We start from the raw sequence: 26,114 nt of genomic DNA on the forward strand, positions 1-26,114 counted from the left end.
TGTAGTTGTTCTTCAGTGACTTTGCCCCAGCAGCGGTGGGGGATCTGTAGGGTGCGGTGATGTGTGAGGGGTTTTCGGAAGGAGAAGTGGATGCAGTTGTGGTCTGTCCAGGTGAGTTCGGAGGCGTGGCTGAAGGCGACTTGGGGGCTTGAGGAGAAAATGGCATCAAGCGTGTGACCGGCGATGTGGGTCGTTGTCGTGACAAGCTGTTTTAGTCCGAGGTTGGCGAGGTTGTCGATCAGGGTGGAGGAGTTGTTGTCGTTGTTGTTCTCCAGATGATAGTTCAGGTCTCCGAGGAGGATGTAGTCGGTGGAGGTCAGCGCGTGCGTGCTGATGAGGTCGGCGATGGAGTCCGAGAATTGTGGCCGGGGTCCTGGCGGTCTGTAGACGAGGGTGCCTCTTAGGGTGGTCTTGGGGTCTGTGTGGATCTGGAAGTGCATGTGTTCGGCGGTGCTGAGAGTGTTGTTGGTGTTTGTTGAGACCCTGATGGTGTTTTTGTGGATGATGGCGATTCTTCCTTCGGCTCCGTTGGTGCGGTCTCTGCGGGTGATCTTTTACCCATCTGGGATGGCCATGGCAATGTCTGGAGAGGAGGCTTCGTTCATCCAGGTCTCGGTCAGGAAGGCGACGTCCGCGGATGCGGTGTCGAGTAGGTCCCAGAGCTCAACGGCGTGTTTGTGTGCGGAGCGGGTGTTGATCAGGATGCATCTGAGCTGGTTGGGTTCCGTCGTTGCGGGTGTCTCTGCGCCTTCGAGGCAGGAGAAACTGCAGTTCCGGCAGGCGAAGGGACCGTGGGTGCGCTTCGGGGCGGCTCTGCAGCAGGTGTGGGTTCTTCCTAGGTTGCGAGTGATGAGGGTGTTGGCGTCGTAGCGGAGGCGGTCTTCCTGGCTGGTGCGGACGGCAGGAGTTCTGGCGCTGTGCGCGGTCCAGGCGCGGATGGTCGCCGACGGGCTTTCCTGAGGCGTGCCTTCGGCGTGCCAGCAGCACTGTCACGCAGCAGCCGCCATATATGGGGAGGTGGGGAGTGAAGAGCAGCTGGGAGGTGGGAGGCATGTGTCAGGGGCAGCGAATGGGTACGGAGGAGGCGGGCCGCAGGGGAAGCAGCGGCGGGAGCGGGGAAGGAGACAGGTAAAGGGGCACAGAATCAAAAAGGGGACACAGAAGTAAGTAAAAGGCGCACAGAATCAAAGAGGGGGCACAGAAGTCAGCAAAGGGGCACAGAATCAAAAAAAGGGGCACAGAAGTCAGCAATGGGGCACAGAATCAAAAAAAGGGGGTACAGAAGTAAGCAAAAGGGGCACAGAATCAAAGAGGGGGCACAGAAGTCAGCAAAGGGGTACAGAATCAAAAAGGGGGCACAGAAGCAAAGCGGCAAGCATGGGGCAGGAAGGCAGGAAGGCAGAGAAGATGAGCAGGCAGACAGAGTTACAGGCACAACAGAGCGGATATGAACCTAAGGCCACCACTGGCCACCAGGGATGAGGCGCAGGTGGAAGCCTGCGGGTGGTGGAGGGCCTCGTCATCAGCAGCTGCAGTAGTCGTCAGCGGGGGTGCAGGCGAAGCTGCAGCGGGGGGAGCGACACACCAGGCAAGGTCAAGGGTTGCGATAGCAGCACTTATGGATGAATTAAGATGCAAGATGATCATGGAAGAAATGTAGACCAATTTCTTTAAGACCTCTCCTCAGCCTTCAACATGTTCAACAATAAGATTGTGATTGACCATGTATCTGAAGCAGGGGTGCAGGTGAAATCCGTTGAGTGGATAAAGCCATTTTCAGAAATTCGCTGGCAGTCAGTGAAGCTAGGAAATTTGACTTCCAATTCTTATATGCGGAGTTCCTCAAGGCTCCTCATTATCTCCTCATCTGTTTAATCTGTACATCACATCAGTTACTGAGGCATTGACAATCTCTGGCTGCAGCATGTACAATTATGCAGATGATTCCTAACTTCTATTTCATATGGATATCACTAAAGCCCTGTGTGATTCCCTGCTATCCAATGGCTAGCAATCAGCTGAAGTTAAATACAGAAAAGACTGAAATAGACTTGCTGAAAAATAAGGCCAGTATTTGGAGCAAGAGCTACTGGCATAATGACCTTGGCCAGCACCAACTCCAGTAACTTTTGCCCAGAGTCTTTGGGTAGTGAAAGATGTCGACCTCACGTGAAATTCCCAGGTAGGGGCTCTAGTATCTAAATACTCCTTTCTTTTCAAAACTATGAGGAACATTGCACTCTTGCCATCCTTAGAGGCAAGGAAAGTAATTGTAACTTCAGATAATAACTCAAGACTTGATTATGCTGATTCTGTCTATGCGGATTGATATCGCTCTGCCTTGCACACACTTCAGATCATTCAGAATGAAGGAGCACGACTGATCTATCTCCTCCCACAGTGCACTCATTCCACACCTTTTGCTAAGAGAATTGCACTGGCTTCCAATACAGGAGTGAAGGCACATCAAGGTTTGCTGTATGGTGTTAAAATGTTCGAACAATACTGGCACCATCATTCTGAAAAGCTGAAAAGCTGGTGATTTCAACAGGATTTGGACATCATATGTTATCTAGTTAGGCTGTCAATCGCTCCAGTATCATAAGCACTAAGAAACCTTTGGTGAAAGCACTCTCTACAAGTATTAATAATAATTAGAATCATAATTATAAGAGTAATAATGAATACTGCATACAGGTCATTTTTAAAGCCATGATTCCTTCCCAGTAAGTGCGTGGCATGGTGGTAGGTCATGCCATACAGCGTCTAAGGCATGACAGTAGGCAATATCTACAAAGCAGGTCTTAAGCTATAATTTGATTACACTGATGGCACATGGCTTTTTCCAGTATTCGAACACTGCCCTGCCCTGAGAGATGATTTTGCAAAGCGGGTTCCTCCAACATACTCCCCCCTAGAATTTTTGCTTTCGACTACCTAGTGTTTGCCCGATTACTTTGAGTGAATCTCACTACCTCGGTCTCACTAACAGTAAATTCATGGTAAATGGGCAGATCGTGCTAACTGCCGTACTTTCTTTGCAGTGTCCCGAGACTGGGCAGGGGTACCACCGACTTTTAAATGTGTTGTGTGGAGCCACATGGAATGCAGCAGCTCCCCCAGAAAGGCTTTTGAAAAGAACTCACCCTAACTCTTGCAGGGAGTTGACTGACTCCTTGGCCCATGGAGAGGTTTGGTCTGCTTTCCAGAGTGCTCCTGGAGTCTCTACTTTAGTATAGGGGCTTTGTAGTGTCCAGATCTTTTTGGGCTAGTCATATGACTGCAATAGCCGTCTAGTACATGTTAAAGAATTACCTTCTTACATGTAATGCTTTATTGAAGAGGTTGACAATACAAGTCTTTACTGTCAATACTACTACCATTAAGTTCTAGGGTGAATCATAACAGATTCTGCAGATATGTCCTGCCTGCATTGACTAAAGTGGTGTTACATTCATGAATTGTAACATGTGGCTACTTTTACTGATGTGATGACACCCTGACAAAACCACTAAGTCTGCCATATGGATAATGGTATCTGCTTATATTGTGATGGTGAATCTAGTAAAGGTGGACAGGGTATTGTGATTATGTGGTTAAGGACCCATTAGGGGTGTAATGTGATATGAGGATGTAAGGTATATCCTTCTACATGTATGAAGATGTGTCATTTAATGCATAGCATTTAGCAATGTGTGTATGTGTGTGTGTGTGTGTGCGTGGGTGGGTGTGTGTGTGTGTGTGTGTGTGTGTGTGATGAGTAGTGTGTGTGTGTTTCAAAAGAAAAAACATTGACTGGACAGTAATGTATTGAGTGCTGTTATTGCGTACCAGTGAGCTGGGGTTACTAGCCCCCCCACCCCACTCTGCTTTACTACCCTCAGAGAGTCTAGTGCACGGTTACCAGTAAAAAGACAACTGCTGACCAGTAATGCCTAGAGGTGGGACTCAGTGAGTATTGGTGGATGTATATCGGGCACAGGATGTTTATGAAGGCCCTGTGGAAGTTGAAGGCAGTGAACAAAGCCCATCATCACAAACTGCAAAACACTCACAGATTGTATTTTACATATGCTACACATATTGGCAACATTAATAGAGAATAATTACTAAAAGGGAGTTATTTGGATGAGCCTTATGGTTGGCATCCAAAAACAAAAAATACCAACATGAACCATCTATGGTTACCTATACAACAGTAATCTCCATTCACTGCTCATAACATCACTCATGGCTTTATGTGCATAACATATACACAGGCCCCCAAACACAAACACACACATACACACATAAACATGCACGCACACACACACTTACAGACACAAAGATACACATATGTACACATACACGCACACACACATACACAACTGCCACACTCAAAAAGTAATTTCAGCCATCAACATGCTTACTGCCAAAAATGTCTTCATTTACACCTGTAATGCATACATCATTTTACAAGCATGGATTTCTCTGTCATGTGTGCAGAGAAATCTGCAATAGTAATCCCCATGCAAAGGATGGGGCGTGGGAAGATCAAGGAATGGTTTACAAGGAAAGAATATGAAGCTTCATCTTAGATGTTGGTGGAGTTTTTCTCCATCAAACGATGGGGCCATCGTGCCTTCCAGTGGGAAAGGGAACAGATCCCTTGCAGACAAGGTGGGGGCATGGTGGAAGGAAGAAGAAAGACTGTAAATAAATAGAACGTGCAATGAGATATTCATTTGCAGCTACCTAGCGTGCACTTGTACACTATCTACAATTACGCAACATGGAAATGGAAGCCATGGTCTTGAACCTCTGTAATGTGACTCCCTGGTCTTGACATGAAGAGCCTATAGATGCAGCATTTTCAGTTTATGAAAATTCCCTCCTGGTATGAAAATGATCTGACTGTGTGGGCATCTCTGCCATCCCAGTGTTCTCAAAGTGTACCCTGACTCCAAAATGTGTCCTGCCTCCTCTTCCTGGTGTCCTTCCCTTCAGTATCTATGGTGTTGTGTCTAAATCGTGTCCTATGTAAGCACACATTCCATGTAACAAGATGGTGCTTGCTTGCATCAGATTCTATTAAGGTCATACGGCTTTGCTCTCTTTGGAACAGAAAACATGCTCTACACCTCATACACCAAGCATCAATTCAACCTTCTGCGGACATATGCACTGCAGACCACATCTGAAAGGTCCTTCAGTACTCTGGGTGTGTGGGAATGCAAAGTCTGTCATATTTACCTATCAAGTATGTGTAATTCTCTCAGAGACTGTAGTTTGTAGTAAGTTTCCAAGAATTTGTTTTGAGTTACGTCAAGAAAAGCTAAGCAGGTGATGCACTCACATAGAAAATACTCTTGAGTAACCAACACAATACGACTGTAGAGTATTCGTTTCGAAGCATGAAATGCAATCGTATGCAAAACATGCTTGAAAAATTCATAAATGTGTATACTGCATGAGTATGTCGAGAAAGCAGGAAAATAAACACATTTCCTCAGCCCTACTTTAAAACGTTTAAAACGTTTAATTTAATTTAGAAACAGTCTCTATTGAATAACTCACTGAGTTTGACTCTGACTCCGAGCAGAAAGTGTATATTGTTTATGACACTTCAGTGCTTAATTTGTAAACTAATAAGTGCCAGAGCTCAGGATATTTCAGTGGAGACCACTGAAGTTTACTCCACACATTTGTCTCGACAGGTCTGAAAAATGCCAGTTTTACCAGTGCTTAATTTGAGCCGGTGGTTGCAGGAGGGAAACACCCGCACTCATTTTGCATCACATTTACCGAACGCCAGAGAGGGAAAACCACACAGATCAGAAAGATAGAGGAAAAGAAAGATAGCAAAACTGGCAGACAGGTAGAAAGCACTGACCGGCCAGAGTGCGATAAAGGGACGCCTGGTAGTGAATTAAAGAGGCAGGAGGTGCATCTAAGACTACCAGCCTTGGTATTCTGTACTCCGACATTTAATTGCACACGGGCTTCTGAGCAGACCTTCGGACACCAGCATACTTTATTTTCCAAACCAAGCAATAACTATAAGCAATAACTATCACACTCATAGAACATAGCTCTGGTTTCATTATGCTTATAAAGTATGTAGAATTGTAGAACATGCTGCTGATTCAAAAAAATTAAAATTAAAAACACAACAGCATTACAAAAGGCCTTTTACAGCTATGCACACAGGATGTGGAATAACATCCCTGTCTCTGCCTTGAATGCCTCAAGGTTGTTCCAATTTTAGAAAGAGATGAAGTTGTACCTCCTTAAAGAATGCTACATCACCTTGCCCTAACAAAGAATGAGTAAGCTACCTTTCTTATCTCTTGTTGACTGTGCGCTTGCCTTTGACTCTGTAGAGCACTCTGCTGCCTTTGGACTAGGTTTGCTCTATACAAATACCACATAAATACATATATACTTCCATACATCCAAACATATACACAACCATACATACATACATACACATACCAGGTGTGGACTAACACAAATTAGTGTTGTTGTTTAGAAATAAGTGTCTGTGCTTTGTCCTAACAAAACTGGCACAAATTAGGCACTGCATATCATGCCATTACAAAATAAATTGACTATATTTCTGTCCTTTTGTCACATTACATGCTGTAATTTGTCTGCATTATATTATATAGTTGTTTAAAAATCTGCCTCTTACCACCATTTCATGAGGCCCAAGAAGCATTCTACACTGTATGCATGATTTTGTGTTTTTGGCACCAAGTACAATTTCCAATTCCCCATGTGCTTTGGGCTTCTTTGATGCAACAAAACCCTTCTAAGTTCTAAAAACATTTCCTTTCAGGTCTCAAAGTTTCAAGGATGTATGGGAAAAATCAAACATCAGTGACAGAATTTATTTTGCTGGGACTGTCTGTCATGCAAGAGCAGCAGTCCATACTATTTATATCTTTTTTGACAGTATACCTTCTTGCACTGCTGGGAAATGGGCTTATAATTATGGTGATTGCCTTGACTCCTCAGCTCCATAAACCCATGTATCTCTTCATCAGCGCTTTGAACATTGTGGACATTGGCCTCATCTCAGATACTCTCCCCAAGATGCTCATCAACATCTACACCAACAAGAAGGCTATTTCCTACGAGGGCTGCATTGCCCAGCTATACTTCTTTGTATTTTTTGCAGCTGCTGAGTGTGTGCTTTTGGCGGTTATGGCTTATGATCGGTATGTTGCCATCTGTTTTCCTCTTCGCTATCCAGTCATTATGAGGACTCACATCTGTCTTTGGATGGTGACCTCCACTTTTGTAGTGAGCTCGTTGTCTTCACTGTTGCACACACTCTTGATGGCTAGTCTCTTCTTCTGTGGACCCAACCAAATTCTTCACTATTTCTGTGACATTGGTCCACTGTTCAAGTTGTCCTGCGTTCCGACGTCCACCAATGAACTTGTGATCTTTACTGAGGGTTCCCTTAATGTGATGATCCCCTTTTCCATTGTACTGTTCTCCTACGTGTGCATTGTAATTGCCATTCTTAAGATACGCTCCACCGAAGGGCGGCAAAGGGCTGTCTCCACCTGTTCCTCACACCTCACAGTGGTGGTCTTGTTCTATGCTACTCTTGTGTTTGTGTATTTTCAACCCTCCTCAAGTTATTCCCTGGGAAAAGATAGGTTTGTGACACTCATGTATAATGTCCTACCACCAACGCTTAACCCTTTTATCTATAGTCTCAGGAACAATGAAGTGAAACAGGCTTTGAGAAGGTTAATTTTCCAAAAGAATATGACGTGATCAGTTAGACAGGTTTGTTTTAGGGTGAGATTAGTAAGTATGCAATGTGTCTTACTTTATAAATAGATACTTGCATGCTTCTATTTTCAGATTTTGCTCTCATTGGTTCTGCTTTATTATGGTGCTACACATTTCAGGTGAATTTATCATTCTTTCACCCAACAGAGCAAGGTATCTTGCTGTGCTGTGTTGCTTGAAAGAGAGAGGGTTGAAATGCTCATTATTTACAAAGATATGGAACATCTCTGCTCTCTCCTTGCGCTGGCACTCTCTGGGCTGCCTAACACCAATGCAGGCCTCCATGCGGCATAGTGCAGGGTCCCTGTACTGCAGGCAAGATAGTTTTGTGCAGTTAACACAGCTTTATTACCTAATGGACATTTCCTATGTGGGGGATATAATATGTGCAAACTCACCTTTCCTGCTCAATATGTTAAAGTAAGTAATGGCCGAACCTGATATCAGAATATGATGAGTAATTGCAACACCATGTTTGTGATCTACAGGCTCATGTGCTAGTGTGAGCTTAAGTGCATTGGTTTGACTACTCGCAAGGTGAAGACCAGAAGGCAGGAACACATCAGCACCATTAAAGGGGGGTTTTGGCAACACAATAGTTGCAACAATTTAAGGAAGCTGGCTATGATCCTATGCACAGTTCTGAAGCATTTGGACCAGAGAGGTGCAGGAGCAAAGGAGTCACTATAGATGAAGGAGGCACAATTGATTTTCTCTAAACATACTAACAAACAGGGTCCTAATAGTTTATTTTGCCAATTAAAAGATGTTTTTCTAGTTTTTTGCCCTTCTCCCACTCAACAGCCCCCTGTCCCCCTTTTTGTAGTTCTTCTGGTTCTTTTTTGAGTTGGTTCTACTTCTCCCACTTGCCTTTTTTACTTGAGGGTGGCCATCTTGCTTTTTGCACACTGTCAATAAGGCGCCGCTTAATGGTTGCTGTCTTGTAGTACGAGTGGACGAATTTGTTGTGCCCTTTTTCCAAGATGGCACCCCATATTGGTGATGGCCTAGTGTTTGGTGTGGCCATTATGTGATATGGGAAGAAGTTTAAATTATCCCATTAGTAGCCCCGGATGGGGCATCCTGCTTGAGTATTGACAGCTGGCACTATAGGTAGGCATTGACACCGATTCCTGGTCTCGTCCGCCGTACATGCATGATTGGATTGTGTAGGCATTTTTTAAATCATCAGCAAGAGGAATGGCTTTTGCATAGTTGCAAATCTGTTTGTCTGGACACCTTACAGCAGTATTTGCGATAAACATGCATTAGTGCTAATTGTATTTTCTGTAGCTGGATGGTATTGAGAAGGGGGGTCCCTTTTGTAGCGATATTGGCAGTAGTGTTTACTATTATGTTTTTTGATCTGTTCTCAGGTGGCTCAGGGTTCTTACCTGTTCCTGAAATTAATTGCATGGCTCACTGCTGGACTTTCACCCAGTGGTTGTGGGATAAATATGCCTTACTAGTGACAGAGTATTCAGATTTGTTGTGTGATTGTAGTACAGTTTGTTTTGCTCACAATGTCATTCTGGTTTTCCCTTGCTTCTTCTCCCCCCAAAGAAATCACCTGGTTTTCCTGCTTTCTTTTGTAACAAAGGTGCAGAGTTGGGTGACCTTAGGGTCCTCGTGCTTTGATGAATGTGCCTGTAAGTAAAATATGGCAGTGAAACTTGCTGGCCTTTCTTTATATCTTTGTGAAAGCATGTTGCAGTGGTTTTAATGATGAGCCTGGATACACACATTGCATTCTTTTTGAGGGATGACATGTGAACTTATTTTTGAGTATTTTTGTACCAAGAGGAAGAAATTGACATTAGGAATTTGATGACTTTTTTTTACAATAAGTGTGCAAGAGTTTGATACAAAGGTTTTTTTTTTTTTCCAAAACCTTTATTGGTCAGTAACGAATAGTACACAGCTTCTCGCCTACAACCTTGGTAACAGGCCGGCAGCAACAACATGCAGTTACACAGACGTATAGTACTTGCTAGGATCTATTCGTGAACATAGCATGTCGCCTACAACCCACATGGGCCGGCCGCGGAGTAATGTAATTCAAGCTGTTGAAGGATGCTTACATTGGCAGTCATAACAGCAAGGATTACTCGAACAGTGAATACGTGAGGTTTCTTTTCATTTTGTTATAACCAACCTTTAACTCCAATAAGAACTGTACTCTCCCAGTGCATGTCCACCATACTCAGTATGTGGCGTAAGGAACTGTCCAGTGCAGTGCCACAGTATGAGGTATCCCATTACTGTGTACAGTCTAAGCTCGGTGTGATGTTGCTCTGCACTTAACTGACCCAGCCAATGACCTGGGAGGAGATATCCTTGATACAATGAGAGAACGTGAACTGGTGCTACATCCGTCAATGCCACGCAGCATGCGCTATGGTAGGGTAGGATTTATGTTATCTAAAATTCGGGGAAACGTCTGCCCCGCAAACCCCCACCCGTGCAGCCGGCGCACGGAATACAATCATACCAGAAAGCGTGTACCCAGTCTGGGCATACAGGGAGTGCCCCGTATGCCATCTGCGGGGAGGGAAGGAAGAAGAAAGGGGGGGCGGGGAAATCAATCTGTCGCCGTAGTCAATGGAGGAGGTTCAGGACAAAGCGTGGTGGATGGGCTAGCCCTCTCTATGTTCCTGTTCCCGTCCCCCTCGGATTCACCCCCGTTCTGAGCCTGCAGGAGGTATGTAATGAGGGGCCCCCAGAGGTCTCTAGGCCGCGACTTGGGGGGCAAGAGGTCAGCGTACTGGTGAAGTCCTTCCTGCCAGGTGGACATCGTAGTCAGCCAAATCTTGAATTTAGGCGCTCTCCCCCATTCCCATCTGCACGCCACGTGGCGTTTTGCCAACATAAGTCCCAACGCAAAGAATTTCCGATGTGCCTTAAGCGCCGGATTTGAACGACCCAGCAGGGCAAACTCAGGGCAAGGTGCGGTGACCACTCCGATCATTTCGGAACGGGCCGCGAAGACCTCCACCCAATAAGTGGCAACGGCCGGGCACGTCCATGCCAGATGCAGGAAGTCAGCGCCCGCTCTCCTGCACCTCATACAGCGGTCGTCATCTCTCAGTCCGAACCGGCACAGCTTGTCAGGGGTATAGTAGAGGCGGTGCAAAAATTTAAAATGAACTAGTCTGAGTCGAGCATTACCCGTCACTGCAGTAGTATGAGAACAACTCTCCTCCCACTGTTCATCCGACATTGGGGCCCCCAGGTCACTATCCCAGTTTGCACGCGCTCTGAAGGAGGGGGGCGACGGAGCTGCCTGTGCATGGGCATACAACATGGAGACCACATGTTTCGGAGTGTCTGCCTGTAGCAGAATATGAAGAGGCGCCAAGATATCCGGCTCATCTGGGTAATTAGGCGTGACCGCCTTAATATTTTGCCGCAGCCGAACATAAAGATACGTATCCATTACAGACGGGGAACTCTCACCAAAGAAGTGTGCCGCCGTGCGGAAACTCCCCTGGTTGTATAGGTCACCCCACGTGCGGATCGCGAGCCTTGTGAGCATTTTGGGACCAATTTCCTCTCGGGCAACACTCAGTCTGGGGTCATGCGCTAGGACCATACGAGGAGAGTATAGGAATTTAACCTCCATATGTTCCGCAATGCGTTTCCAGGCCCTTACAGTGCAGTCAACCGTAGTGGGGTCACGATCTCCAATTCGGACCTCCGAATATAGATATCCTGAAGGTTGCTCCGGCCTCATAAACCCATCTTCTACTGCCAGGTGCGCCATAAAGGGAGGGGGGTGGAACCAATAGGCCGCGAAGTGACCTTGGGCTCAGTCGTAATAGCGCTGAAAATTAGGCACATCAAACCCCCCCCTGGTGGTAAGGCAACACAAGGGTCCGCATCCTGATTCTGGCCTGCTTACCGCCCCAGACAAGACGCGACAATTGGGAGTGGAGGGCCCGGAAGAAGCAGGAACCCGGGCTATATGGTATGTTGGTAAAAAGGTATAACAATTTGGGATTAACCACCATCTTAATCAGGGAAATACGCCCTGCCATAGACAGCGGGAGATGGATCCATTTAGTGACGTTATCAGTAATTTTGTCGAGTGCCGTCCCGTAATTAGCCCTGATAAGGGCCTCCCGATTTCTGGCCACTCTGATGCCCAGGTACTTTATCTTCTCCGACTCCCATATCAAGGGGTAGTCTAGAGGGAACTGCAGGGTCTTGTCAGTCAAGGGGAATAAGGCCGACTTCGCCCAGTTTATCAGAATCCCAGCTATGGCTCCAAATTTAGTTATTTCGTGCAACAAAGGGTTCAGATTTTCTTGCGGTTTATGCATGTAAAGGGTCATGTCATCCGCGTACAGTGCAATAAGTAGCAGGCGCTCTTGATATATAAGAGAGCGGTGGTTGTGATGCTGCCGGAGTTTGGCCTCCAAGGGTTCAATAGCGATTGCGAACAATACCGGGGAGAGAGGGCACCCCTGCCTGGTACCCCTGCGGATGACAAAGGGGGCAGACCGGGCACCATTGAGCAAGACCGCAGCCTGAGGCCGGCAATACAACAACCGGATCCAGTTCAGGAAGCTGAAGGGAATGCCCATCCGCTCAAGCAGTGCCAAAAGGTAATCCCACTCCAGGGAATCGAACGCCTTAGTGGCGTCTAGGAAAACCGCGGCGGCCTCACACTGAGGGTCGATATCCTGCAGCACGGCCTGCAATGTGCGCAGATTATGTGCAGTCGCACGATTAGGGACAAACCCAGCCTGATCCGGAGGACTAGACGTTCCATCAGGAGATTAAGGCGCGTGGCCAGTACCTTTGCTAATATTTTAATATCCGTATTCAGCAACGAGAGAGGCCTATACGAATCGCATTGCTCTGGCGGCTTCCCTGGCTTCAACAAAGATGTGATAAGGGCTTCGCGCATCGTAGCCAGCAGGGATCCCTCCTCTAGTGCGGCGTAGTACACGTGCTTCAGCACTAGGGCCAGGACATGAAGGAAATCTTTGTAAAAGTCGATCGGTAACCCGTCCGATCCCGGTGCCTTACCCAAAGTCATGGACATTATAGCTTCTTTTATTTCGTCAAGTTCAATTTCATGGTGGAGGAATTTCTGCTGGGACGGACCTAACCAGGCTATGGCTGTGTCGTCGAGATACTCATGTAGATTGATCGGTGTCGTCCTGTGTGAGGTGTAGAGCCTGGTGTAGTGGTCAGTGAGGACCCGAAGCTGATCCGGGAGGTTGCGCTGCGGGACGCCTTGTTCGTCTAGCAGGGAGGCTACATAATTTCGGTACCTAGGGGGCTGTACTGTGGAGGCTAACGCTTTGCCGGGTCTATCCCCTTCGCCATATACCCGCACAACAAACGGGTTCCCTAGGAACTTGCTTTCTTTATCCGCCGCTTCAGTATATTCATTCATTTTCTCTCTAAGCTGTGCTGCAACTACTCGCCCTTGTGTGCGCTGTGTCAGTTCGCCCTCCAAGTGCCGTATCTCAGTCTCCAGCTTGCACAGATCCCCGCACAATGATCTAAGGACCCCTCCCCCTTTAGCTATACACCAGCCTCTCACAGTGATTTTAAAGGCTTCCCAGACTGTGGTAAGGCTAGACACTGAGTCTACATTGCGCTCAAAAAAATCTTGTATGTCTTGCTCCAATTCCGCCCTGAAGGCCGAATCCGTGAGGTGCGCCGGGTTGAGACGCCAACTCAGATAAGGGGACACATCGACGGGTATGCGCAGTGAAAGTAGGACTGGTGAGTGGTCTGAGAATGTGCGAGCAAGATGAAGAGTCCGAGCCACCCATGGAGAAAGACCCGCCAACAGAAATATGTAGTCTATGCGTGCCCATGTGGAGTGTACTGCAGAGTAATGAGTGCCCTGTCTGAGCAAGGGGTTTGAGTGCCGCCATGCGTCGACCAGGTGGTGTTCGTCAACTATGCCTAACAGTGTGCGTTGGGCTTGCGTGTAGTGCGACGGCTGCGGGTGTGATCTGTCCGTCGCAGGTCGAAGCGCGGTATTGAAATCGCCCCCTAATATGACATGAGCTACCCCCAGGGTTTGAATCTTACCCCACAGTGTAAGAAATGGGGACGGATCGTCTGTGTTGGGGCCATAGTAACATGCAAAAAGTATTGTGTGTGAGTGCAGCTTCCCCCAGACCAAACAGTACCTGCCGCCAGAGTCCACCTCGGTCCCCGCAGGTATAAACCCCATCCCCCGTCTTACCAAAATTGTCACACCCCTAGCATAATTCGAGTAGGATGAAAACACCCAACATGAAGCACAGCGGGATGCGAATAAGGGGGACCCACCCGGTATCAAATGCGTCTCCTGAAGCATGGCAATAGACACTCCCTGCCTGTCCAGATACCCCAGGACCTGTCTCTTCTTTCTCGGGTTATTTAACCCTCGTACGTTCCAGGATACCAGCTGAAATTGCAAAGTCGGCAGCGAGTCAACTACGTCCCCCATTTACCCAGACAAAGATATACGTGACAGATAGTCATGGCATGTAAAGTCGTGTAGCACTCAGTTTCACTAAAAGAGCAAACCCCCCCAACAACCGCCGCCCCCTCCCAACTCCATATGCATGGTACTGATGAGTCTGAGACCCCTGAAACAAGTCGGAGTTTGCACCCTCCCACACGGCAACCCCTACTAGCCGGCTACAGAGCTCCCTCCCTACCCCTCCCGCCCCAAACAATACCAACCCTAATAACAAAAAGAAGGCAACAAATGCCCCCCCTACTAAGGGAGATGCTGTATTAGGGTTCGCCCATCGGGGAACAATGACTAAGGGCGCCAAACCTGCCAACCACCTCCCTACTTACACCCACCAGGAACCAGATATGCTCCTGGTGTCACAATGCGGGACGGAGGTGGGTGACCGAGCACAGATTTTAATATATACCAGTTCAACGGACATCTGACCCAAACATTATAAATACCTCACCGGGATATACTCTAGTCAGGCCGTGCAAGTTCAGCAGCGGCGGTCGCTCGAGTCCAGAGTGCCATCACGGCATGGTCAGTCCTGCTGTGCCATCGGCGAAGACGCCCCAGAGCGCCTCCCTCCCGCCCCAGCCCCGGCTAAGTCTTTCTTGTGTTGCTTGAGGAAGTCGTCCACCTGCTGTGGAGTTTGGAAAAAATGTTGCTTGCCTTGATGAGAGATTTTTAACTTCGCAGGATAGAGCATGGCGTAGGGCAGCTCCAGGGTCTGTAGTTTCTTTTTCACCCCGGCAAATTTTCGCCTGGCTTCCTGCTAGGCCTGGGCGGCAAATTCCGTTCCGCTCGCGGAATTTGCGGAATTTCGGTAATTAAGCGTTCCGCGGAGAATGCGAAATTGCCCAAAATTCTGCTTTACGCGAGTTCGCGAAATTTTTTCTTGTTCGCTCTCTCAAAATGCGTGTTCGCGAGATATTTCTTCCCGAGCACGCAAACAGCAACTGTGAACAGGAAAAAAGCATCGCGAACATGCAATTCCGCGTGTTCGCGGAATTTCTGCATGTTCGCGGAGATTTTTTACCGTTTCGCGGAGATCCCCAGGCGGCGGGAGAAGGGAGGCGGTAGTAGGAGGGAGGCCGCGTCCAGAAGCCCAGCCAGGCCCCGACCGCCCGCCGCCACAGCAAGCCAAGGGGGAGTCCACTCCGAGGAGGCGCCAATCCCCCTGAGCAACTGACTGCCAGTGTCTCCAGGCCACTCTAGTGCTCCAAATCAGGTGGGACAGCAGGCGATTACCGGATCCCAGTCGGGCAGACCGCACCGCTCCGAAGTCGCACGGGGAGCTCCCCCCCTCCCCCACGCGGGCCGCGGGAGGTCCGTGCACACCGCTGCGGGGGCCAGGTCAGTCCGGCAGAAGGGGACCCACACACGGCTAGGCAACTCCTTCAAAGGCCGAATCCACAGCGGGCGGAGACCGGCAGCATCCTGGCCCCCACAGCGTCCCCCAGCCAGTGTCGAGGCGACGCAGCCTGAATCGTTGGGCCGCGGCCGGCCGCGCTCACTCTCCACCAAGCTCCAGGGAGTCGCCTACCTCCTGGGCACTTCAGGCGCTGTCGTCGCAGCAGTGGCCGCCAGTCTCCCCCCGGCGCTCCGGCACTCCTCGTTGGACGATGGCTCCGTCACATCGCACAGGCTGCAAAAGCCTAGGACTTTCCTTGCGGGCCGCCGCCGCACACCTGCTGGCCACAGCGCAGCCAGACACTCCACCCAGGGGAACCACTGCCGGTTTCTCAGCCGCCAGCCAGGTGACTGCAACGCTGCTGGTACCGCTGCGCTCCGCAGGTGTTCATGCGCCCAGTGGTGATGTTGAAGGGCAGTTTAGTGTGGTCAGGATGCCATTAAGGATATAAAAAGTGCCCGGTCGGGCAAGAGCCTCACTACAGCGCGGCCATCTTGGTTTGGCGCCACCTAGCACCCCCGAGTTTGATACAAAGGTTAGGAGTTAGATGAATCTACTACATACAACCAGTATAGATATAGATACACACACTATGGCCTTAAATACGATGTGGTCGGTTGGACCGGTGACTGCCATCGGGCAGGAGACTGTCTAACAATGAGTTGGCTGTCCCACCCATCTATTATGATGAGACTGCCAGAACGTCGGTTGGGAAGTGCATCTTTCTACTGCTGTTTGTGCAGCGGCTCAGGAAAAGGACTGCAGCACAAGCCTCAGTAGAAAAAAGAACTTTGTGCACATCCATGAACTGTGTGGCAGGCACCATGTGGTGCCTGGCCCCACGCTGCATGAATGTGTGAGGGTGGGTACTATATTTGCCCCAGGACCACATGGGACGAGGGCCCTGCTTGGGGCACCAAAGTCTGTTTCCATCTGCCTTTTCATGGTAGTGGGACAACTAGGAAAAAGCATTCGGAAAGGGACATTCTAATCCCTACGGTGCTGACAGCTCTGGCAACATCTCCATTGAAGGGATAGGATTTCGACTGCTGCTCCAACGGGATCATGGATACTGTGAGGTAGCAGTCTTTCCCTCTGACCTATGGGATCGGATCGCCTGCATCCAAATATGGCAGTCGGACCGATGTTCTGCTGGCACTAGACCCTCTTTTATTTACGTACACCCCTATAGCTCACCTGACCCTGAGGTTTACCAGAGAAGGTTGGCCTCCTAAACCTAGTTTTAACACAAGAACCCTATGACATTTGGCTAATAGGAACTTTCCATGTGGGGTGTGTCACACAGGGGCGAGGTTCTTATTAAGCTACTAACTATGCCTGTCACTCTCATAGAACCTATTGCAGCAGTTCAGTATATAGTTTAAAGTCAAAGTTTGTTGAGCCCCGTCAATCAATCAATAAATCATTCAATCAAGGAATTGTAAGCGTGCTACTCACCCATGAGGGTCTCAAGGTGCTGGAGGGGGAGTAGATTTGCTCAGTTGAAAAGCCAGGTCTTGAGTGTCTTCCTGAAGATGTTCAGGAGGGGGCGCATCTGATGTTGATTGAGAGCTCGTTCCAGGTCTTGGCTGCTATGTAGGAGAAGGGTCTTTCGCCTGTTCTGGCCCTGTGGCTGCGCAGGGTGCCTGCGAGGGCGAGGTTGGCGGATCGGAGGTTTCGCTTTGGTGCATGGAAGGAGATTCTCTCATTGAGGTATCAGGGGCCAGTGTTGTGGAGGCATTTGCAGGCATGGGTGAGCATCTTGAAAGTGACTCTATTCTCGACGGGAAGCCAGTAGAGGTTACGCAGGTGTTGGGTGATGTGTTTGTGTTGAGGGATGCCGAGGACAAGTCTGGCTGCGGTGTTCTGTATGGTTTGGAGTTTGTAGAGCAGAGACTTGTTGATCCCAGCGTAGAGGGTGTTTCTGTAGTCCAGTCTGCTGGTTATGAGTGCGTGGGTGATGGTCTTCCATGATTCGGGGGCTATCCATTTGAAGGTCTTTTGGATGATGCTGAGGGTGTGAAAGCAGCTGGAAGCGACGGTGTAGACCTGTTGGGTCATGGAGAGGGAGGAGTCGAGAATGATGCTGAGGTTTTAGGTGTGGTCCGTGAGGGTGGGGGGCTGCTGAGGGTGGTGGGCCACAAGGTGTTGTCCCATGCAGAGGGAGAGGGTCCGAGGATGAGGACCTCTGTGTTCTCTGAGTTGAGCTTCAGGCAGCTGCTGCTTATTCAGGATGCGATGTCCATCACTTCTTCCTGGAAGTTGAGTCTGGTGGTGATGGGGTCCTTGGTAAGGAAGAGGATGAGCTGGGTGTCATCGGCGTAGAATACTATGCTGAGTCCGCGCTGTTTGACAATGGCGGCGAGGGGGGCCATGTAAATGTTAAAGAGTGTGGGGCTGAACAACTATCCTTGGGGTACTCCGCAGTTGATGTCCATGGGGACAGGGAGGTAGGGTGGTCGGCTGATCCTTTGGGTTCTGCCGGTGAGAAAGGAGCGGATCCAGTCGAGGGGTTTCCCTGTATGCGGACCATGTGGAGTCTGGCAGTGAGTGTGCAGTGGGAGATGGTGTCGAAAGCTGCTGAGAGGTCGAGTAGGATCAGGGCCTCGGTGTGTCCTTGGTCAAGGAGGGTGCATGTGTCGTCTGTTGTGGCGAGTAGGGTGGTCTCGGTGCTGTAGTTGCTGTTGAATCCGGATTGGGAGGGGTAGAGGATGGAATTTTCTTCGATGAATTTTGCTAGCTGGGCATTGATGATCTTCTCTGTGACTTTGGCGGCAAAGGGGAGGAAGGAGATGGGTCGGTAATTCTTCAGGTCCGTGTGGTCTGCCGAGGGTTTTTTGATCAGGGGTCTGACTTCTGAACGTTTCCAATTATTGGGAAAGGTGCCGGTTTGGAAGGTGGTGTTGATGGTGCGTCGTAGTTCTGGAGCGAAGCTGGTGGTGGCCCTGTGGTAGATGTGTGGTGGGCAGGGGTCAATAGGAGCTCCTGAATGGGTGCCTTTCATCATCGAGGTGGTGTCGTCGGTGGTGACTGGGGTCCAGGAGGAGACGGTGGGCTGGATGGCGTTGTTGGAGGAGGAGGTGGTTTCGAAGTCAGGTGTCTGGGCAATGAAGTTGATTTTTAGATGGAAGTAGGAGCCGAGCTTGTCACAGAGGTCCTGGGAGGGGGTGATGCCCGTGATTTCACTAGGGGGTTTGGTGAATTCCTGGATGATGCTGAAGAGTTCCTTTGATTTGCTGGTGTTGGCGAGGCTCTTGTGTTGGATGAAGGTCCTTTTGGTGGATCTGATGTGCTGGTGGTATTCCGTCATGGCGTTCTTGTAGGTGGTGTGATCTTCTGGCATTTTGCTGTTTCTCCACTTCTTCTCAAGGCGTCTGCAGGTGCGTCTGGCTTCTTGGAGGTCAGTGGTGAACCAGGTGCCTTTCTGGGGGGCTGTCTGTCAGAGTTGTGTGGGGGTGGGAGCTTATCTGCGCAGTTGGAGATCCATCTGTGGAGTTCTTTGGCTGCGAGGTTGGTGTCGGTCAAAGTGGTGGGGGCATTGCCGTCGAGGGCGGAGTTGAGCTGCAGTTATTTTGCTCCAGTTCCTATTGGGAGGGCATGGTGCAGGTTTGGGAGCAGTGGGTTTGTTGATGTTGAAGTGTACACAGTGGTGGTCCGTCCTGGGGGGGTTGCGTGGTGTGGCCAAAGTGGATGTTGTTACCTCCTGCGAAGATGGGGTCGAGGGTGTGTCCTGCTGTGCGAGTAGGTGTGGTCACGAACTGTTTCAGTCCGATGTTGGCGAGGTTGTTCAGGAGGGTGACGGAGTTGGGGTCCCTGGGGTTGTCGAGGTGGAATTTCAGGTCTCCGTTGAGTATGTAGTCCATGGAGGCGATGGCGTGGGGTTCGCGGAGGTCAGTGATTTTTGCAGTGAACGTGGTTCGAGGTCCGGGTGTCTGTAAGCAAGGGTGCTATGGAGTGTGGTTCTCGGGCTGGTATGGATTTGGAAGTGAAGGTGTTCGGTGGTGGAGAGGAAGTCATTCATGGTGGATATGGAGAGTCGAAGGGAGTTTTTGGGTGCAATGGTGATTCCCCCTCCTGGGCGGTTGGGGCTGTCTTTCCTCTGTATCTTCTATCTGTTGGGGATGGCAGTGCGATGTTGGGTGCCGAGGAAGAGTTGATCCAGGTTTCTGTAAAGAAGGCGACGTCTGTTGAGAGGGTGTCAAGGAGGTCCCAGATCTCAACGGCATATCTGTGCAGGGAGCACACGTTGAGGAGGATGCACCTCAGGGTTTCAGAGGTGTTTGGGGTCAGTGTGGGGGTAGTGGCTGTGGGGGTGCTGATGGTGTTGAAGGTCTGGAGGCAGTGGAGGCAGGATAACTGTCTGTGTGTGGTGCTCGGCGTGGATAGCTGGCAGTTGTTGTTCCTCCCGGGGTGGAGTGCGAGGAGGGCAGCTGAGGCGTAGCAGTGGATGGTTGGAGATCCAGGGTTTCTCATGCTGGTCGCAGATGGGTCGCATAGGGGCGCAGATGGGCTAACCTTAGGCACTCCCACTGTGTGCGGCCGTGCAGCCGCTGCCATTAAGTAGGGAAGAAGGGAGGGAAAGCTGACCTGGGAGACGGGAGTGTGGATGGCAGCGTGAGGGGTCACGGTGAAAACAGAATGACAGTATCAAGATAGCACAAACAGGAACAACAATACAATTAGGACAAGAAAAAGACAAAATGGGCAAAACTTAATCACAGGTGACACAGGAATTAAAAACTGGCACAACAAGGCAGAAGGTCGCAGGGGCAGGCTCGAACCCTACCAGAGCAGCGGAGGCACAACGGTGGAGCTACTGGGGGAGAGAGCAGGTCACTGACCGAAAGTCAGCGGTCTTGCTCGCTCATCCCAGCAATGGCTGCCATTAAGTAGGGGAGGAAGGAGGCAAAGCTGAGCTGGGAGGCAGAAGTGTGGGTTGCAGGGGGGAGGGGCCACAGCAAAAACAGAATAACAGTATCAAGATAGCACAAACAATTAAACAGGAACAACAATACAATGTGGGCAAGAAAAAGACAAAATAGGCAAAATTAAACACAGGTGACACAGGAATAAAAAACGGGCACAATGAGGCAGAAGGTCGCAGGGGCAGGCTAGAACCCTACTAGAGCAGCGGCAGCGGAAGCACAATGGTGGAGCTACTGGGGGGAGAGCAGGTCACTGACCGGAGGTCAGGGGTCTTGCTTGCTTGTCCCAGCATCGGCTGCCATTAAGTAGGGAAGGTGGGAGGGAAAGCCGAACTGGGAGGTGGGAGCGTGGGAGCGTGGGCGGCAGGGGTCAGGCGGAGACAGAATAACAGTAGAAAGATAGCACTAACAATTAAACAGGAACAACAATAAAATTTGGGCAAGAAAAAGACAAAATAGGCAAAATTAAACACAAGTGACACAGGAATAAAAAAACGGGCACCCACAAGGCAGAAGGTCACATGGGGAGGCTCGAACCCTACCAGAGCAGCTGCAGCGAAGGCACAATGGTAGAGATACTGGGGGAGAGAGCAGGTCACTGCCCAGAGTCCTCTGTCTCTTTCTAGAGATTTCCCACTCTCATCTGATTTCCTGGTTGATTTCCCTACATCATGTACATGTATGGAGAAGTACTTATGAGTGTCATTCTGAAGGAAACAAGATCTTTTTGAATGAATAATTTCATTGGACCTCACAATTAATATTTTATTATCTTCAGGATTTCCAAATCAAAAAGTGTTTCCACGGCCCCTATTTTAACTTTCTTATAAGCATTGCGATTTAGACTGACATCTGTTTTGTGAAGCAGCTTCCACCTCTGATACAGAAACTGGCTTTAGAGCAGTATTGTACAGCGGCAAGTTACTGAGTAGAAGTAGAAATATTCTTGCAGTTTCCAATAACGTCTCAATATGTGGCATTATCAAACCAAACACACAAATATAGGAGCCAAAAACTAATCACCAAGCACAATTAATTTCCTCAGAACAGACTTGCTGGAACTAATTACTCCTCTGTATCTGCTCACAATTTGTACCTGTAAAAGCAGGTAAGCAGGCCTCTTCAAGAAAAAACATCCATGAAGTTGTCCAGCAATTTTGGTGCCCACATGTTTTTCAATTCAGGCCTGACAAACTCACATTTGCTCAATAGAGAGGTAGGAATATTTGTCAAACAGGATCATTCTGGACACAGTTTTCGTGGCTCCTGTACCGTGCATTGCATCTCGGTATCATCCAAAATTAGGCCCATATATACTATGGGCTTCATTAAGAGGTCAGGGTTAAATTCTGATCCCTATGCATACCCGTGTTGTCACTGGGATCGGAATTACAAGTTGTGTGCTAATTATCACACCCTCATAGTTTTCCATGATAAAGTCGGACAGGTCAAACCTGCTGAAATGTATCTGGGGAAAAATGTCCGCCATTATCAAGCACATGCTGATTATTTTCGGACAGTAAGCACCAGAATCCTCCTATTATTCCTGAAAACCTCTATTCAGGTGATAATTATCACACCCCTTTAATTCTGACTCTGCGGAGTTGGATGTTAGCAGGTTCCATGAACATTACACTCTTTACAGGCGGCTCGCAATGAGGTCCTATGTGGGCATTTCACATCATAATATACCCTAGTCAGCCTACAACCCAATTTCTAACTGTTGGGGAAAGTATTAACATCTTACGGCATTTCCCATTGGTTGTTCAATTGTCGGTTTCTGTTGGAAGTCCTGTGTCGGACTAGGCAATGCAGAGGATTCACTAGCACGGGCAAGAAGCAAACTTCCCGGGGCAACATGGTGGCCGACAGGTAGTGCCTGCCAGCCAAGAGCTCTTCCTGCTCCACGGCATGCCGGCCTGATTTCACGTACCTGTTGCAGCACCTTTCCTGCCTGTCGCTGGGGGGAGTCCTGGTGGAGGTCTTTCGGCGAAAGGCTTTTGTTTCTGGCTGTCTGTTTTCTGTGCGGACCGATTGGAGCGCATGACGGCTGCTTCCTCCCAAGACGGTTTTCCGATGGCTCCGACAGCCCGAGCAGGCATCTGGGTGGAGGTTGTGGTGCGGCTTGCTAGAGGTTGGCGTGCCGCAGCAAAGATTGGCTTCCAGGTGATTTTTGGCTGCAGCACCTGGGGAGTCTGCAGAGGGCTGGCCTTTTCCGGTCCCCTCAGCAGCTTTCATCACAGCACTACACCGAAGATAATGATGACGATGCTGGTCTCAAGTGCCCATGACCCCTGTGACTAAGAAGACCTGGGGGAAAAGACACCCACTAGAAGCCCCAACTAATACAGACCCAGGCTTGAAAGGTAATAGCAAAGGGGCTGAAGAGGGACAAACAGATTATGTTTTAACCTCTTTAGACCAGCCGCTCAATATATATGTACTCAGGCATATTTGGTAGAAGTGAGAGCCAGGGATTCCTCCTCATCAAATAACTCTTCAAAAACAAACTTGTATGTTAACCAAGGAAAAACAGGTGTTACCAAAGGGAGCCTACCCCCCCAGTCTCCATATACCTGTGCCCAGAAAGGGAAGCAGCATTAATATTGCATGCTGTACAATGCATACGATTACAACGCGGTTGCTACAATGACCACGTTGTTACAACACTAACCATTACAATGCAAATCATTTCTACGACTTACTGTAGTGGGTGCTCTAAACTAAGGAATAGTATAGTTTACTATTCCAACACCTTCCCTACTGTTGTGCAGGCTGGAGTTGGGATAGTAAATTATACTATTCCTAAGTTCAACTCTCCCCCAATAGCAAGTCTTAGAAACAACTTGCAATGTAATGGTATGCGTTGTAACAACGCGGTCATTGTAATGTCCGCGTTGTAATGGCATGCATTGTACCGCATGTGATGTAACATCGCAAGTTCCCCAGAAAACTCCATCAGAGCAACCAGTATTGAAGATGACATAGAGGAGAGGGTCAAAGAAAGCTGACCATGTTAAAATTACTCCTTTCCTGTGCTCTTATTTTAGGGTCCAGTCGAAAGGGGAACAGACGGTTCAAACAGAGTCAAGACCTTAGTCAGAAACACATAGAAGCACTATCAAAACGGAGGTCTCTGGCACAAGGAAGCAGACGTTAGAGATTAAAGCAACTCTTGGCTCTAACTACTAGTAATGTCAAGATCCGGAGCGGGATCAGGAGGACTCAAGGGCTCTGGCCCCTCAGCTCCTAGGTCAGTATTTTGGTGTTCAGTACCCGGGGGGGGAGGGGTAGAATCAGGTGGGCATGGAGTAATTATTGTCTACGCTGATAACTGAGGTTAAAGAAAAATGTTCAGTGTCTGAAAAGGGTGCATGTGAGGCCCTAGAAGAGGTGGAAGTTAACCAAAAAGAGATACAGATGTTGAAAACTGGAGATAAGGACCTTTGAGATATGTTAGAAGCTCTTGAGAATAATGCAAGTAGAAACAATATTAGGACACTGAACGTACCAGAAGGGCTTGAGGGAGAGAATATTAAAAGATTTACGATCAGCCTTTTGAAAGAAGTTTTGCCAGATATCGATGAAATCGAAGTGGAAGAGGCTATTCAGAGGGTCCATCGAGATCCCTTTTCCAGAGGATGAGCTAGGAAAACGCCAAGATGAATCCTAGTTAATTTTAAAACCTACTGTCTTAAAGAGAAAATACTCTCAGAGGCTCTCAAGATAGGGAGCTATGCAAAGGTGAGATTGGGCCTTCTGCATAATGTTGGACATCTTACAAACTACACAAGACAGGCAGTGGGAGCTAGGAAAACATATCCAGGAACTCAGGGAATGGGGATCTACTGCACACATTAATTTTCCTGCTTCCCTCAGAGTTCTGTGGAACAACAAAATGAATAACTTTAGAGACTCTAAGAAAGTAAGGTCATTAGTTGACCAGATCAAAGCTCAACAGAAATGATTGAAACATTAATGTCATGGAGCAGAGGGAGAGCTTGAATGGGTAATCTACCAGAATACCTGTTGTTAATGTTAATAGAGAGGGTTTCCCATTGTGGGGTGGGTGGGCCAAAATGTGTTCTCATTAGACAAAACAGATCATGGGGGTGAGCCATGTATACAGCCCTACCTAGTTCGGGCCCGGGCACGAAAATTAATCCATGGTGGAACCAGGGAAAGTGAGACCCTTAAGGGTTCTAACTTGGAGTGTCAATGGGCTCAGGGTCAGTCCCAGAAGGAGGAGAATTTCAGAGTATCTTAGGCTCTCAGATAGTGAGGTTATAATCATACAAGAATCTCACTTACTAAAACGGGAATGGGAATATATATTAAAAGGTCAGAAACAGATAGATTATTGTGTTTATACTACTCAGTCATGTTGTGTAAAGGGGGTGGTGCTCCTTTTTAAGAAATCTATCAAATCTATTTTGGGGGAGTGTGTGTTTGATCCGGTGGGGAGATGGGCAATAGCCAAGGCAAAAATACATGGCACTAGGATAGCATTTGTAGGGTACTATGGACCAAATTTAGACGATCCCGCACCCCTTCGCAGCTTGTACTTCAAGATTTTAGATCTTAACCTCCCTATTATATTGGGAGGGAACTTCAATGTAATAATAGACCCTGCCCAGGATAAATCCTCCATGAGAGAAACCGCAAACGTACCCAACATGAGAGGTTTGTTGAAACATCTACTGGAAGATATAGTTCTTATCGACATTTGGAGGCTAAAGGGAAGTAAAGGTGAGAGCTCAGGGGGAAGGTTTACTTTTTGTAATAAGAAATATGAGCATCGGTCTAGAATAGACTTCTTTTTCATAGATACTATCACTAGTTAAAACACTACCAATGTTCTACACGTACCGGAGCACTTTTCTGATCACTCTGCAGTATGCCTAGTGATCATGCTAGAGAAAAGGCCCTCACCTCAGAGATGCACTGTTAGCCGAATATTAATTTCAGACCCACAGGTAGTAGAGAGGTTGAAAGAAGCCATAAATGATTTTTTTCTTTTAAATAAAGCATCCACTTAGTGCACACTTGCTTGGATACACACAAGGCCTTTTTAAGGGGCACCCTAATTGGCCTAACTACAATTCAAAATAGAAGTGTAAGGGAGGATATTAGTAAACTTGAGTCTTCAATACAGATGCTCCTAAGAGAGTCTGAGAAAGTCCCTGATGCTCAAACCCTGATGCATTTTGAAGAACAGTTACAGAAGGCAATGCTAGTGCTGGCAAGTTATCTGGAGGTAATAGTTAGGAAAAAATGGGAGGTTGGCAAAGTTTCTCACTATGAATATGGGGAGGATTGCAGAAAGCAGCTGGCCTGGAAAACTAAAATTGAGCACACAAGGTATACGATTAAGGTCATTGGAAGCAAAGAAATGGTTAAGTTAGTCTCCAATGACTCAGAGATTGACTACGCCTTTACACAATTGTTCCAAAAACTGTTATGCAGAAGACCTGGAGGTAGGGGGTGATCAAATTAAGACGTATCTTCA

At 48.3% G+C, this 26,114-nt stretch overlaps 1 protein-coding gene across 1 annotated transcript; it reads left to right on the forward strand.

The window, feature by feature from the left end:
• The first annotated feature begins 6,837 nt into the window (after positions 1–6,837).
• Positions 6,838–7,773, forward strand: LOC146796844 (olfactory receptor 1S1-like). The gene has a single exon (XM_085631384.1). It carries the CDS (start codon positions 6,838–6,840, stop codon positions 7,771–7,773), a length of 936 nt encoding a protein of 311 aa, XP_085487510.1.
• The last annotated feature ends 18,341 nt before the right edge of the window (positions 7,774–26,114 follow it).

This window comes from Triturus cristatus, chromosome 10 (assembly GCF_964204655.1).
Source record: "Triturus cristatus chromosome 10, aTriCri1.1, whole genome shotgun sequence".
NCBI classification, from domain to species: Eukaryota; Metazoa; Chordata; class Amphibia; order Caudata; family Salamandridae; genus Triturus; species Triturus cristatus.